The sequence below is a fragment of the Natator depressus genome, chromosome 6, assembly GCF_965152275.1.
Source record: "Natator depressus isolate rNatDep1 chromosome 6, rNatDep2.hap1, whole genome shotgun sequence".
In the NCBI taxonomy this organism is placed as follows: domain Eukaryota; kingdom Metazoa; phylum Chordata; order Testudines; family Cheloniidae; genus Natator; species Natator depressus.
In genome coordinates, this window is record NC_134239.1 from 51909376 (window position 1) to 51926436 (window position 17061).

At 41.0% G+C, this 17061-nt stretch overlaps 1 protein-coding gene across 3 annotated transcripts in view; it reads left to right on the forward strand.

The window, feature by feature from the left end:
- The first annotated feature begins 392 nt into the window (after positions 1 to 392).
- LDLRAD3 (low density lipoprotein receptor class A domain containing 3) overlaps positions 393 to 17061 on the forward strand; it is a 168505-nt gene continuing 151836 nt past the window's right edge. For 2 of the 3 annotated variants that reach the window (XM_074955280.1, XM_074955281.1), the window contains exon 1: positions 396 to 487. In XM_074955280.1, the coding sequence (XP_074811381.1) occupies positions 454 to 487 (34 nt within the window). In that variant the 5' untranslated portion in view covers positions 396 to 453. Of the gene's footprint in view, positions 488 to 17061 lie in introns of all 3 variants that reach the window. The other variant, XM_074955282.1, reaches the window with a different exon arrangement.

Sequence of the window (17061 nt, forward strand, 5' to 3'; positions counted from 1 at the left end):
CACCTTAGAGACTAACCAATTTATTTGAGCATAAGCTTTCGTGAGCTCCAGCTCACTTCACTGTAGCTCACGAAAGCTTATGCTCAAATAAATTGGTTAGTCTCTAAGGTGCCACAAGTCCTCCTTTTCTTTTCCCCCTCACTGTGTGGCCGGAAGAACAACACCCCCTGCTCCCCAGCCCGGTGCATGCCTGGGCGGGAATCTCCGCCCCAGGTGCGCCAGCAGGGGAGCAGGGAGAGGGGGGCACCGGGCACAGGAGCCGGGTGGGCGGGCCTGCAGCCAGGGTCTCGGCCGGGGCTGCCGCGCTCCGTGGCTGCGCGGAGGGCCCCTCCCCCGGCCCCGCCCTCCTCTTCCCCTCCCGGGCCCGCAGCGCCTGGGCCGGGTTCGGGCGGAGACTCGCTGGCGCACGGAGCAGGCAAGAAGGAAAGTTTGCGGAGCGGCCGGCGCGGGGCCATGTGGCTGCTGTGGCTGCTGCTGGGCTCGGCGGGTAAGTGAGGGCGAGCGGGGCGGCAGCGGCGGCTCCTTCCCCGGGCTCGCGAGGGAGGGGCGGACCGGGCTCTTGGGGGAGGGGGCCGTGGGTACCGCCCCCTCCCCGTGTGCACCAGGCTGGGGAGCGGGCTGCGTGTGCAGCAGTGGAAGCTGCCCCCCCCCATGCACCAGGCTGGGGAGGTGCAGTGGAAGCTGCCCCCCCCCCATGCACCAGGCTGGGGAGGTGCAGTGGAAGCTGTCCCCCCTCCCCCCATGCATCAGGCTGGGGCAGGGGTGCAGGGCTGTTGTTCGCAGTGCCTTCTCCTCCCTGCTGCGCCCTGTGTGGTCCAGCAAGAGGAGAGGAAGGTGTATGTACACAATGGACAGGGGGTTTCCTCCCATGAGCGGTGTGTTGCAGGCTGCTCTGTGAGCATTGGACCACCCCCTTAGCTAGGACTTTCTCCTCACTTCTGGATGCATGGAGCCAGCAGGCTAGGTTGTTTCTGCCCCTGAGGCGTTGGGGTCGGTGGCTGAGCTACTTTGGCCCCTGTGCTGCCCTGGCGTGCTCTCGCCTAACTGTCACTTGTGGCTGCAGCTCTAGTCCTTGGGTTGAGAGCAAGGAGGGGAGGGGAGGGGTCAGGAATTTGTCTTCTGCTTCTGGGGAGTTTGGCCCTTGGATGCAGGAAGATTAGGAATAAAGCTGTTCCTGTGTCCATGTGGCATGTTGTTAGTGGGGCATTATTGCAGAGCAGCCTGGGCCATGGTCTCATGCAACAAGATACCAACCAGCATGTGCACATGTATAGAGGGCCATGACTATATGCTGTACCTTGCAGTCCCAACTGAAGGCCCTGTCCCACAGAGCTTACTGTCTGAAAGCCGAAAGGTGTATGGTATGGCTGGCAAACACATAATCAGGGTGGATAAAAATCAATAAGTTGGATTTTTTGTATTTAAATTGGATTTTTTTGATAAAGTGCTTTTTGAGGGAAAAACCTATCTAAAGATAGTTTTAATTAAGATGCATTATAGCTCAAAGATATCTCATCATGGAATAGGGATTATAAATTCTAATTTTATAGTGTGAGACAATATATTCATGTAATGTTTAAGAAAAGTTTTGTAAGTTTTAAGAAAGAGTTCCAATAGTTCATGGATTAGGAACCCAATCTTATGGGGTTTCAGGGGCTTCTGTATTGATTATTTAGGTTAATCTTTCTGTCTACCCAATGGGACTAAGTGCTCAGTCTAGAACACATGCGGCTCTTCAGAAGTTAAGATGTGGCTCCTTGTATAGGCACAGACTCCAGGGCTGGAGCTGCAGGCGTCAACTTTCCAGTGTGCCGGGGGGCGCTCACTGCTCAACCCCTGGCTCTGTCCCCGTTCCACCCCTTCCTATCCCCTCGTCTGGGGCTGCTGTGCCCTTGCTCTCCCCCCCACCCCATGCCACAAAACGGGAGGTGTGGGGGGCCTTTGATTGGTGGGAGGCACTGGGAGTGGGCTGCTGATGTATTACTGTGGCTCTTTGGCAATGTACACTGGTAAATTCTGGCTCCTTCTCAGGCTCAGGTTGGCCACCCCTGGTCTAGAAGATACCATCAGAGATGCTTAATTTTTCAGTTCTCAAACTGTGAATTTGTGTCTCCAGAGATAACATGCTTGTTAACAGCAAAAATGTTTTTAAATAAATAAATAATGTATAGAGGTCAGAAATAATAGACCTCAACTCTATTGTCCCTCTGCAAATTTGTGTACACAGGGTCAATCCCTTACTTCTCTCTAAATGTGCAAAATTTCAAAAAGTTCAATGAATAGAAGATTGTTAGGGGCAGAATAGATCTGGACAAGGAGAAGAAGTCTGGAGATAAATGTGAGACGCGAGGGACATATGCTTGTTTTGTTAAAATATTATATGTTTGCTGTTGAAGAAAAAAATCCAGAATACTTAATAATGTTGTTTTTTGGTTAAAACAATTTAAATGTCTGTCTGGTAACGTTCTCCTAATACAGTGTGGCAAGAAAATCCTCCAAATATTAATGATTAACCTGTTGAATTGGAGATAATTCACCTCCCAATGACTTCATAAATATCTGCTTGAATTACCTTTGGTAAATAAAATAACCAACCAATCAGATATAGCTGTAAAACTAATCTGAAAAGTGTTCTAAATAAATCACTGTTTAAAAATGTATAGTGTGTACCTTCTAAAAATGAAACCTACATCTGTCCGAGTTGTCAAGAATATGTATTAAGGTTTATAACAGCCAACAAGAATGCACTTCTATGTAGAAAACCATGATTAAATCAAGTCTTCCTGACTAGTGATTTAAATCATGATTTAAATCGATTTGATTTAAAAAAAATCCTCCCTGCACATGATACGTTTTACAAAATGATGAGACCAAGCAAGATGGACCTGCTGAAAAGGAATTTGGTTCAGTGCACGTATTGCTGATTATAATATGATACTGAAGCTATTTCCTAGGGTGTTACTGTTTTTCCAGGTTTAGAAGTATTGGCTGTACTTGAGCTATAACATCATAAAGATAGAAGGTAGTCAGTGCTTAATTTGTGCTAGGGCTTGTCAGGGCTGAGCCTTGGCACCTCTTGGCTTGGCAGTTCATAGCCCCGGCATCTCTGGGCTTGCTGCGTCAGTTATTGAATGTAAAAAAATTGCTTGAGCTATGGCACCTCTTTCACTACAAATTAAGCACTGAAGGTAGTACCTGGTGGAGGTGTGCGTCTTACTCATGTGGTAGCAACCATTAAAGTATCGGAGTGAGTCACAGACTTTTAGTATATTTATCCTCACAATATCCTTCTAGGTGCGATTGTATTGTTTCCATTTTACAGATAGGGATCTGGGACAGATTTAGGAGGAGACATTCGAAAGTGTCAGAGATTTAGACACACAAGTCAGTGGGTCAACTTTCTGTTGACTTGTGTCTAAATTCTAAGGTTCTTTAAATATCTCCCCCTAAACAAGTTGCTTGAGGTCACATAGGAAGTTCTGTGACGCAGCAGGGCATTGAACTTGGATCTCCTGAGCTACACTGCCCCTCGTGGTAAGGCAAATGACTTGACAAATGCAGGAAGGGTGCATTTTGATTTGGCATGTCATGGTTCCATCTTCCAAAAAACTTGAGTAGGAATTCACCTGCTCAGTGAAAAGTGTAATAACTCAGCATGCCTGTTATAGGTTAAAGTATTGGATTAATGTTTACTAGAAGATCACAGGTTCCAACAGCAAACCTTATTGGGGGGTAGATCAGAATGCTGTGCTAGGGAAAAAGGTGAAACATGCACAGAGGATGGGTCAGGTGTCTGACTGTATCTGAATGACTTGATGTTGAATTAAAAATAAAAGATGGCTCTGTAGCTGCTAAATTCATACATGTAGAAATGCTTTTCACATGGTGGGCATATGTCTGCCAAGGTCTCTATCCTGATTATGCTTTTTGCAGTTCTACTGCAGGTGTAAATTATTTCTGCAACGTAATCTTAGCAGGCACTTTTCCAGAGTGTTTTGGTAGAAGTGTAAGTGGCCTGGCTTCATGTTGCCATGTCTGTTACTGAATTGCTTCTTGGTGATGGGGCATCTAAAGTGATGACACATAATGGGTGAAATCCAGATGATCATACTTAATTTCTCTCAGAGCATCTGTTGTCAGAGTGAAACTGTTATTTATTAAATTTCATAACTTCCTTGATAAAATGGATTGATGTGGTTTGTACTTAAATTTAATGGGCAGCTACCAATACCTACCCTGCAGCTAATGCTTGCCCGTGTAAAGGACTCTTTCCCCTTTAAGATGAAGCCTTAAAATCTGCAAGCCAAAGGAGGATGAGAAGGATGGGAAGTAGTTGAAAGGCAACATGCTACTGAAAAGCCTCATTTCAACTGCTTGGGAAGGTATTAGAGAGACAAGATGAATAAGGTAATATCTTTTATTGGACCAACTTCTATTGGTGAGAGAGAAAATCTTTCCATGGATATTGGAATTTCTATCCGGGTGATGTCCCTAAACATTGCTTGAGAGCAATGCCTTTCATATTAAAGGCCTGGCTATTGGGAATCTGCAGTTTGAAGACAGAGCCTAGGTTCTGTCTATCTAGATTGTTGTTCCCCTACTTTTTGGGCTGCTGGAAGGAAAAATGAACTTATCTTCTTCACCCTCTTGTCTCCAACAAGAGCCTCCTAGCAGCCAGAAAGTTTCCCAAATGAGGGTGGGTGCCTCTGAATAGCTTCAGTCCCTGAGTCCATTTTTGCTAATAGACTTCCCAAGAAGCAGTAGATTGACAAAAACAGCATCAATTTCAATTTCACAGTGGCTTCATGGGGTTCTGAATAGCTGCAATGATACTTAACCACAGTCATGTCAATTTCCGCTGACTGGAAAAGCTATGAGCAGCCACAGAGGCACTGGAACTTTGTGTCATTGGACTCAGGATTGTTGTGCTACAATGGCTTGCATCCAACTGCAAAGGATTGTGAGGCTGGAGTTTGCAGCAAGGAACCTTGGTCAGAAGAGGAGGTGTAATGTGACAGGGTCACTTTTGCTTATGAAAGACAAGGAATAAGGTGAATCTTCACTGTAATATGAGAACAAAGGAGCACAAGTTGAAATTGCTGGCGGGTAACATTGATTATATGTTGTGTGAAAAAATAACTTCACCACAATCTGTTTTGTCTGGTACAGTGGGAGATTATCAAGTCAAATATGGTGGCTGAATTAAAAAAAAGAACAAAAACTGGATAATTTTAAGAGAATGCTGTAACATATGTACCTGTGTCTACTGGGGCAAAGGTAATTCAATGTCATGCTTCTGGACATAAATTGAGCGCCAGTAAACCAGGAAGGAAATGCCTGCCTTCATAGCTAGCAATGCAAAATTGGCTAGCTGTATTGATGGGGAGGGGGCAGTCTGTCTTCTGGAGCATCAGGTATTGGCCGCTGTAAGGCAGTGGGATATTGGAGTTGATGGACTGATCTGGTGTGGCATATCCTACATTTCTTACATTTTCAGAACAGTACAATTAAGATGTGGCTGCAACTCTGCGGCAATTTAGGGCTGCTGTCTAGAAGGACCTGATGCAAAATTAACCTAATTTGTCACCTATAAACAGATTTCTATGTATTTTTTACCCAACAAATCCCACTAGGATAGCATCTCACTCTAACAAGTTCCTTCTGTGGCTACGTTGTCTGTTTATGCAGGAATGGAGTACCCTGGCATGCTTGAGAATTCTGCTGCTGGACTGCAATCTATAGTAATTAGAACAGTACTCTGAATTTTAGTGCCTTCTCCATGGCAGGCCAAATGATCAGTTCTGTGAGTTGGTGGGTGACCCTCTAGGTTATTGTTATTCAGTTGTCGTGCCAGGCACAGATTGAAGCAGATGATGTCCTGGCTATAGTAAGCAAGCAGCTCGCTGCATGTGTTTAAAGTGACATTTTCCGAAGTTTGATGCTGAAATTGCTTTCAAGTCAGTCATTTGAAGGTGGAGGAGGAGAAAGACTTTGGCTTCTAAGTTTAAAAACAATTCTTGAGTTACCTAAGGAAAATTAATTCCTTTTTTTGGCAAAACTGCTGTGACAGAACACGCTAGGATAACAATCAAATATGTCAAGTGAAGTCCGTGTTAAATGATGGGTTTCCTTTTAAATGATATATCTGACATGAAGTCAGTGACAGAGTTGGAGAAGTCCTGAATGTGTCCTTGTGCAAGTTGCATAATTGCCAGTCACCTCAGTTTACCCAGATGTAAAATGTATACAATACTTCCTCTCACCACACGGCAGACTATAAAGCATAATTTATTAAAGCTTGTGCATTGTTTGTAATCTTGGATTAAACGTGCTATTGTGGTATAATGTATTGTCTTTCAGCAGAGGCAAAAGGAATATTTTTCAGTTTTTACGAGTATTTTTCCACCTGGGAGCTTGCTTTGTTAGGCCTCCCTTTTGAAGATCTACTCTTGTGAAGCTACTTCATAGGCAAATTGTCCTCTGAGAGGATCGGTCTTGAAATATGGGTTTTCCGTTTTCATAAACAATGTTTCTGGAAATGCGATTGATGTTTGTTTTACGAAACTAGATGATTTTAAATGGAAACAAAACTGCACCAGTTGGGAACAGGTCAAACTTGGTGCCTTTGTCAGCATGTTGCGGAATAGCTCAGTCCAGAGAGGGAAAAGTTAATTCTCACTTAATGTTTGCCAGAGTATTTTGTTTCATTCTCTGCTGCAGATGGCATGGCACTGTAGTAATCAGGGGTGCGTACACTGTAGGTCCATTTTAAGATTAAAGCATGTGAACTCTTGCCACTAAGGTTCATTTAATCTTCCAATTTTAGTCCCTGTGTAGAGTTTGATTGGTCCTTCCTTCATGCTGCCTCCTGCTTTGCAGAATTTCCCTAACTTAGAGGGGGAGATGGAAGGATTGTGAGCTTAATCAGTATTTGTTGTGGAGTTGTGCTTACTGCATGCAGAATCCTGATCAATGGAAGATCGAGAGAAGCAGCATGGTCCAGTGGATAGGGCACTAGACTGGGGCTGAGAGATCTTGGTTCTCTTTCTGGCTGCATAACTGATCTGCTTTGTGACCTTGGGTGGGTTCCTTCCCCTCTCTTCTGCTAACTGATGTCTGTTTTACCTGTTAGATTAGAAAATTTCTGGGTCAGGGACTGTTTCTTTACTATGTGTTTAAACAGCTCCTAACACAATGGAGACTTGATCTCAGCTGTGGCCCCAGGTGCTTTTGTGGTACAAATAATAATACTCCTATGCATGCAAAACCACTCTCCAAGTTTGTCATTCCTCTAGAAACACTGTTCCTACTGGTAGAACTGGTTCATAACAATTATTTTGTGCCTTGGCCGCTGTAAATTCGTCTCTATCCTTCCTTCTCGTAGCAGGATTCCCCCATGTCCCTTCTCCCTATGCCAGGGGCTCTATTTTTCCCCTTTTCCCCTTCCCCCTCAATTTCCGGGGATTTGCATGCACCCCATTGTTCAATTTGTGTAGGATCTGTGTTTGCTTGGCCAATAAAATTCAAGAACAGATGCATATGGAAGGAAACCTATCAGATCATTTTATCTTGTTGAATTTCTTTTTTCTTGTTCCCTCTTGTATCTCAGTACTTGCTTGTTCTGATTTATAAGGTCACTCTGTAGGTCATGTTTTGGGCTCCATGGACCTTGGTAATATCTCTTTAGTAGTCATCAACAGGGAGGGCATTGTCTAGTTAGAGCAAAGGGGAATGGAAGTCAGGGCTCCTGGATTCTCTTCCAGGATGAATTGATTTAAATTACTCTAGTTAAATCTTCTATTTTTTCACAGTTTAAATCAGCAAGTAGAAAAATTTGACATAAATCATCAATTTTAATTGTATTTTATTTGTACTACTTAAGGATTTTTTTTTCTAAAGAGGGGTCTTATTAGTTGGTAACTATTAAAACATTGATTTGCAACTAATAGCCTTTACACTACATTTGGTGCTGCTTTTTGGTAACCAGGAGAATATACACATTTAATCTGTATACATTTATCTAAGCAATTATATAGCTTACTCATAGACTTTAAGGCCAGAAGATACCATAATGATCATCTAGTTTGACCTGCACATTGCAGGCCACAGAACCTTGCCCATCATTGCTGAAATAGACCTATAACTTTTGGCTGAGTCATTGGAGTCCTCAAATTAAGATTTAAAGACTTCAAGTTACAGAGAATCCACCACTTACACTAGTTTAAACCTGAAAGTGATGCTGCCTCATGTTGCAGAGGAGAGTGAAATCCCTCCAGGGTCTCTGCCAATCTGACTGGGGAAAGTTTCTTCCCGATCATTTAGACCCTGAGCCTATGGACAAGACCCAGCAGCAGACACCTGGGAAAGAATTATCTGTAGTAACTCAGAGCCCTCCTCAACTAGTGTCCCATCACTGGCTGTTGGAGATATATTAACTTACATTTATTCACATTCTTAATTTGTACATTTGTATTATTTTAGAAAATGGATAATGGTGCTTTATTTACTGGACAATTTTTTACTTATTTTACGTCAAGCTCTGCTTGGACGGAAATTTAATTAAAAATGTACAAAACAGCATTTTAATGTTTTTATTAAATAAAATGACTGCCTTTTTTAACAATGTGTTTAATTTAAAACAAATTGATCTATTAAACAAAGAAGGTATTATCTGTAGTTAGTGACTTGAACTAATTGTTTCTGGTCACCAAGTCCTTCAAAGTTTTGAAACTAGTAGATCTCATCCTCTTGCATATTTTTTTTTATTTGTATATTGGTAGAGAGAAAAAAGCTTTCCTGCTTTTTCAACTCCCAGTTGGTTACTTGACTTTGAATTTCACTGAAATGAGCTGGTTGAATCGATGGAAAAGAAAATATTCTCTCTGCACCTGCAGAAGAGGCTACTGCTATTAAAAGCTGATTTAGCACTTAAACTAGTTCCTGGTGCTTAGCCAGTGACTTCCACCAGTTCAGTGGTTTGTCTTTCTTTAAAACTTGGCAGCAAAGGTGTCCTGCTTAATATTATTTTTGTATTTAATTTACATGGTTTTAATGGATAACAACCTATGTTGAGGCCTACATTTTTTTGTAATTTCAAATTTAATTTTAATGGGTGTTTTTTTTAAAAAAAGTAAACCTGTAGTTAAATAAAAATATCTGATTTTTTTAAATCAATTTTTATCTACCCTGTTCTCTTCCCAAATCTTCTGCTGACTCCATGCATCCCTGAACAAGTTATTTTTAATCTCTGTGACCATCTATGAAATGGAGTAAATAGTTACGTATCACACTGTGTGTGTGTGTGTGAGAGAGAGAGAGAGAGAGAGAGAGAGAGAGAGAGAGAGAGAGATGAAAGGTGCTAGAGTAGGCAAAATATTGTTAGTTATGCAGAATAGATCAACTTTGTTAGACACCACAAACCGTATTAACTCCTCAAAGCAAGATACATTACTAGACTCAGCATTTTTAACCTCCACAAGAAACTTATTGCAGAAAGAAGAATAAACATCAGGGGCAATGTACTCCTGTAGTATTATGACAAGTAGAAAAGCTAACAAATCTCAGATCAAGAGCACAAATTAGTCAGGTATCCCAACTCAGAATTATGCAATATTGGGGACTGGTTGGAACCACGCAGTATTACTACTACGGGAAGGTGTATGGATATTAGTGTGATGAGGGAACTATAAGAACCTACATAGAACAGAATATGATAGTTTTGCTCCATGTTGCAAAATATTGTAGGATTTAAATGGTAGTGTATCAGTCACTTCACCATATAACTGATGTTTTGCCCATTCTAGTCTTGCCCTTTCATAATTAAAATCTGTTACTGAAGTTGCAGCAAAGGGTTGAAGTAGTCTTTCTGTTTTTAAAACAATTTTGTCTAACTGTTGTCTTCGTTTTAAATGGAGAGCTCTTCCTCTGTTTAAGCTGAGTGTAATTGAATCAGTTTAGTGGATGGTTGATGCAGGATAAGCATAAAAATAAATCCTTGCGTATTTCTGTCACTGAGCTCTAAAATGCAAACTATGAGTTGTTCCCATAGAGGGGTGAAGCCTTGTGTTTTCTGTCTGAGTCTAGAGCCATGAACAGAGAATATAAAGTTCAGGAACCAAACCAACTCCTCCCTTCCCCTCCCCCCCCCCCCCCCAAAAAAGCGCGGGGGGTGGTGGAGGGGAGAGGAATTGAAATCCACGCAGTTAACAAATTGGCAGGTCTTCAAGATTGGATTTAACTTCATTTTCAAGGCAGCCTCAACAAAGTGCTAAAGAAAACCATGTTAAAGGGCTGGCAGGAGGACCAAAAGATCCATGCACTGTCCTGTTGTTAGCGCAATCCTGATTGCTCTTTGTAGATGCTGATCAAACATTGCATCAGAAATCTCCCTTGGAGCATGTTAGGGTTTCTGGATTGCTTCAGGCACTGATGTAGCAGGGCTTCTCCCCCCAAAGCCCTAAAGAGGTGGCCCCACACTTTCATTTTCTACTTTCTCATTGATAGCCTTCACTTTCTAACATAGTCCGGAGTAATTACAAATAAACAATTTTAAGATGTACCTTTTTGTATCCACATTGTTCCTCCTCCCTGGTTGGCACATGTTGACCATTTCTTGCTTTGGTCCTATTGTTTCATAAAATCTTGTTGGTAGAGGGGGAAAGGGAACTTTTACAGTATAGTTTCCCTTTTGCGAGATTGTATCCCCACCCTCGGTATAATAGAGACTCGGCCAAAATCTTCAAGTGTCCACTAATTTTGGTGTCCAACTTGAAGGACTGATCAGCAAGAGTTCCTGAGCACTTTACACTCCCATTGAAGTAACAGTATCTGGAAGTGTTTAGTCTCTTGGTACCTTAAATGGGATACCCAAAATTAGTGGAAATATTGAAAACATTGGCCATGCACTGATGTATGAAAAATCAGTCACTTTGCTTTTTGGTTAACGAGGCGGAGTTTTAACATGCTTCACATAGGACCGTGTATCTTTCTTTCTCCGTCTCTACTCCTGTTCATGTGATCTGAGTTAAAGATTACTTATTAATGACTTCTACACAAACTAGAATACAATGTCTAACCAGAATGGATCTCCTTAAAGTTTCTAATGGGACCTTTGAAAATCTGCCAAGGGAGTTTTTAGACTTTCTGATGAAATTTTTAATGGAAGCTCTGGCCTGTTGTTTGGCTAACAGCTGTCAGGTTAGCCTCGGGCCACTTACTTTCCAATTTCCAAGCATTATATATAGAGAAATGTCCGCCTCATTGGATCTTATTACTTAATTAGCTGAGTCAAACTAAATCTAAAAACTTAAGAAGCAGTTTTGATCACTCTGACAGGGCACTCAAGTCCTTGCTGAGGTTGAATGGAGAGTTGCTTGCCCATATGATTTAATAATTGTTTTCTTGGCTACAGCTCCTCAATGTGTTCTCCTGGGAAACTGTGCAGTCAGTCACCATTGTGAGTTGTATAGAGCATAGTCTAGCTTCATTTTTTTTTTCTCTAGTGCATGTATGGCTTGATTGCTCACCAAAAAATCTGTGTTAAGCAGCACACCTTGTGTAAACACAGGTTTCAGAATAGCAGCCGTGTTAGTCTGTATTCGCAAAAAGAAAAGGAGTACTTGTGGCACCTTAGAGACTAGCAAATTTATCTGAGCATAAGCTTTTGTGAGCTACAGCTCACTTCATCGGAAAGCTACAGCTCACAAAAGCTTATGTTCAGTTAAATTTGTTAGTCTCGAAGGTGCCACAAGTACTCCTTTTCTTTTTGTGTAAACACACTTTCCCTTTCAAAAAGCAATCCCTGTAACTTCCTCAGTGCTACAATGTTTAAATCCTAGTGGTTGACTTTATTTTAAAGGGATATGCTGCTGAAATGTTTATTGATGATGTGGTTAATTGATTTTTGGCTCAGTTAAAAGTTTTAACAACACAGATGTACTAATCATGAATGCAAGTTTTTGATTTAGTTGTAAGCAGTTTTACTTTCATTTGGATACTTGGTTACAATTTTAGTTTTGAAATGAGGTTCTTTATGTTAAGTGTCACACATTTTAAAATACTGAAGTTTATTTTCATTGACTAAAGAAATACGAAGTTTAAAGACAGCACAGGACTGAGTCAGACCTCCTGAGTTCCAATCCTTGCTCTGCTGCTGACTCACTGTGTGACTTTGTGCAACTCCTTGAACTTCTGCCTCAGTTTTTGGCCATCTGTAAAATGGGGCTAATAGAAATGTACTTACCTCATAGGATGATAATGTTTGCAAAACATCTTGAGGTTAGAAGCAAAAATTCCACAAAGATGGAGCCTTCCATATCATCCAAAATTAAAAGTGTTAAATATAGGCCAAGTGGTTTTGTATTTTTGTAACGTGAGCAGTAACTTTTTTGAGTGCCTAACTTTCAGGGCCTGATTTTCAGAAAGCTCCGTTCCCTGCTCTTGTCCCTTTAAGATGTTATGAGTTGGGCACCAGAAACTGAAGCATCCAAAATCACTACTCACTTAAAAACCAAAAAACACCCCAGAACATCAAAACAAAAACAAACAACTCTTGGCCAAGGCATCTAGTGAACAAAAGAACTGGGTTACTATGGATTTTGTAAATATCCTCCTGTATTTACTTTGGTTGAAATGAGCTGTTTGCCTATTCTGTTTCAGAGATCCTGTTTCACTGAACTGCTGTAGTAATCCTCTTTGGTTAGGGAATCTACTGAGTGTGAGAGAGCCAAGCCATTAAAATTTAAAATTGATTACAGGTAGCTTTCCCAAGAATAGAACTGATAACACTGCTACATATTTTATCCATGAAAAATGCATGCAAAAATTAATATTTCTATACAATAGAGCTGCTAAGAAAATGGGAAAAAATTGACTTTCACTTTATCTGATTTGGGGGTAGGGGGCATGAAGCAGTTCTAATGTACACTGTTTACAGCTGCAGGATAAGAACATACATCCACACCTAGATCAGTGGTTCAGACTCAGCCCAGGTTATTGTGACTAAAAGCCTTTAAAATCTGCGGGCTGTTAAGCTGCTTACATAAAATAACTTGGAGGGGGCAGTTTTGGTGACTAAGTTGTCTGTCTCAAAAGCCATAGTCACAATTAGCACTAGTTGGCAGTCTGAGTAGAGGCTAGCGGCTGAATGGGTTTGGAAACCCAGATTGATCTTTGCTTAGATGTAGGGTTACCTGCCTATATAGTAAGGCACATCCTTTATTTGCATACATAACATCCAGCTGCCTGTGTCCAAGATGGAGCTATTTCAGAACTCTGATCACTGTAAGTACACTTTCAAGGATTAAGCAAGCAAATGATCATATGGTCTGGTATCATGTTTTATTTTGTACTGTATTTTGAACTGTGTAATATGGTGCCTCTTTAAATAAACAGTATTTTATGTACTTGGAGTACAGATGGTTACCATGAATGTATATCTAGGTAGTTTTGTAACATCTAAGCCTCTCTCAGACATGAATGAGTTTACGCTTGCGGTATTGCTGTGAGTTAGGGAAGAATTACCCATATTTTACAAATGGAGGGAATACTGAGGCCCAGTGAGGTGATGTGCTCAAGTGCACATAGTCCGTGGCAGAACTAAGACCAGAGTCCAGATCTCTTGAGTCTAAGTCCAGAAGGCCACCATCCTTTATTTGAAAGAGATCCTACCATGAAGATTAGAACATGATGAGGGTGCCTACGTTAGACTTATTTCTCCTATAATTCCCATCAGTACACTCCCATTGGTGGGAAGACTAGTGTAGGTCAGCCCATCTGCATTTTAACTGCCCTATTGTCTAACCTTGTTCTCGCATGTGGGCGCATGGTTAAAATACTGGAACTTGTCTGCCTAATTCTTTTACCGTTGCTGTCGCTGATGGGAGCTCATTTTAGGAAAATAAGTAAAGTTTAGGAAATGTCCAGGGCTGTCAATCTAGTTTATCAATTCCTAAATTCATTCTTAAATTGATGGGGAAGGGGGGGGAAAAAGTTGGCTGACATGATGTAAAAGTAGATGTTTTCGCTGCTCTTATGTCTCTCTCATTGTCTAGTAAAATAGATAATTACGTGGCAGTGGAAGGCTCAAATGTGGGTTTGGGTAGATATCAGCAGATGGTGTATGTTGTTTCTCCCCATCCCCATAATTGTACTCATGAATTATGCATTAGTGATAGGAAATGTGCCTGCATGGTATGAATTACTGACAATACAGTATTTGTATTGCTGGCTGCAGTATTTGACAACCAGCGTTGAATTACTTGGCTTTCCACTGAACTTGTAGTTGACTTTATTTTTTACTAGCACAAGAAAGATTTGTAACTCACAGGCATGTTGTTCACATTACAGCAGATTTAAAGCATCTTGGAAGAGTGGGATTTGGAACTTCTCGCTATCTATGCGGTAATTTGGCCACTGGCAATGTGTTGGGGTGTAAGTTTTCCAAGGCTTTAGAGGAAATGCAGCTTCTGGCTTTATCTTTGGCTCAGTTTCTGCTGTCCTTGCTGTTGGTAATGTTGTAGTTTTTCTTTTTCAGGTCTAACACTAATATAATGTGGTGATCATATTTATTCAAATTTGTATTTAAGAGGACCAAGTATTTTACAGATGGTGAAAATGAGAGACAAATTAAGATGCGTTGTGGTTGTCCACAAGTATGACTGGGTTCTAATCCTACCTCTGGGAGAGAGTGGGCAAGTCACTTAATGTCTCCCTCAGTTTACCCCTTCTGTAAAATGACTACTTCTTGTATATATATCAGCAGTGCTAAGCATTTATTAGTGTTTCTGAAGCTGAAAAACACTGTGATATTAATTATGCATTATCTCTTAGTTACTGCAGTAGTTTGATTGTTAGATTTGTAAGACAGACAGTGGAAACTTTTAAAATTATGGCTTGTTTCCTTAGCCAGTTTCAATCTACTGCTCTGGAAAACCGTCTTGACATATGGTACTTGTTCTAGTGCCTTCTAGCCCCTTTTTCCTCTACCACTTTGCACAAGTGCTACAGTAACAGTGAAGATATTTATAAAAAGAATAGGGTAGAGACAGCCTCAGAAAGAGGGTTCCCTTTGGAGATGTGGAGCGATTTTCATATCAATAGCACATCATCAGACTGGGAGAAAGATTAGAAGGCTAAATTTCATGCAAGTGTCAGTTGAAAGACTCATGTCCATATATAGCAAACTTTAAACATAAATGAGTGTGTCACTTCTCTATCTGTTTGGCTCATCTGTTCAGATGGAGACAATCCAGAAGAAACTTCTCTTCCTCCTCTCCCCGTTGTGTAAAGTTCTGTACGTCTGTCTTGTTCATTCTTTGTTTTTATAGGCTTGGTTGAATGGGCTGTTTTTGATTTTGTCTCCTCCCACTTTGGAGTGGTTTTCCAAAGTCACAGGCAGGCATGCTATATAGTGTGGAGTGCATTTGTGAACCATAGTCATTTAAAAAAAAAAAAAAAGTGAATATGTATAAAATTATTTGGTAAATCAAGGCAACGGGCATTAGGAGTTGGGATTATGGGGCTTCTCCTTTCAGTGCTTCTTTATCAAGGTGGCTCCAGTTTCCCGATGGTGCACACTTCCAGATGAGAGAGTGACTAGTTCTATCTTGACTACAGTCTAGACGCTGCAAAGAGCTTTTCAAAATAGATACCTAAGAACATATGTGGCAGCTGCTCTTTTTTAGTATAAGGAATCTTCATCCTGAATAAAAATAAAACAAGGAAGCATTGCAAAATGACACACAGTAGTCTCCAATAGTTTTATAAATTAGACTTGGAAAATACCTATTGGTTTATCTCTCCACTTCCTTCCCAGAGCTAATGCATTATTCCCTAGAGTTTACAGTCCAGTGCTTTGTCCAGTCCAAATGTAAATGAGTACCACAGAGGACTTTAATATTTGCCGTATTGTCTTTTAATCATTTCCCCCCCCCTTTTTTTTTTAGACTGAGGCATAGCTTTGGTTTTGTAAAATAAAGACTATTTAATACGTACGCACGTTCTCCAGCGATGTGAGTAGTTCTCAATAATTGCACTAGAGTTAAGTATACGTACGTACTTGCAGACTGTGTGCAAGTAACTGAATCTGATGCACTGCCAAGAAGGCATGAGAGGAGAATTGTTCACCCCTCACCAGTATAGTTTCAAGCTGGATTCAATTGTTAAGTAATTTTTAATCAACACTCTAATGTATAATTGAATAATTTTTAGTGAGGTCCTTGGTCTTTATGCTTCTTTTATTTACACTGATTTGACACTGGTGACCTCAGCGGATTTACTCCTGCTTTACATTGCAATGAGAAGAGAAACAGACCACCGATTTCTGAGAATTGGGTTTTAAAAAGTTATGTAACTGAAGCTGCTTGAACTTTAAAACTGGATTTGTAAAGTCCACAAGTGGACAGACAAATGTTAAAAGGGGGAAAAAATCCATTTAGAATGGTTGCTTAACAAACTGGGGCCTGATTCTTCTGTCTCACTTCTGTGGAGAAAATCCCGTGGATCGTCTCTGAAGCTCTATTGCTATAAAATGGGGGACAAGTGGAGCTAAACTGGTTCCAGGGAGCCTATCGCTGTGTAGCAGAAACTTCTTTTGCTCTGCCTAAACAGCTTCTGAGTCATGAAAAAACAGCCGGATGCAAAGGAGGCTATTTCTGTACTCAGCAAAATGGCGAGTGATCTTCTGGACCCATTGAAGTAAATGGCAAAACTAATCCTGACCACCATTGAAGTCACTGTCTCTTAGAATGACATGCCCATGCTGGTGACATTCCTAAATTATCTGCTTTTCCAGGTTGTCATTGAAAACTTGGTTGTTTTTTGAAAGAAGGGCAAATTGAAAAGAAAAAATTTCAATTAACTGCTACTTTTAAGACTTGCCGAGTGTAAAGGCATAGAGCTTCAAAAGCCTCATTTATATAAACCGATCCTATGCTCTGTTCCACCAGACCAATTCCATTAGCTTCAAAGGAGTAAAGCTGGTGTAGCAGAACAGAGTCAGGCCCAAAGTCTTAAAACAGTCACTTGATTTCCATTTCCACTCATCCACAATACCTTGCTTTT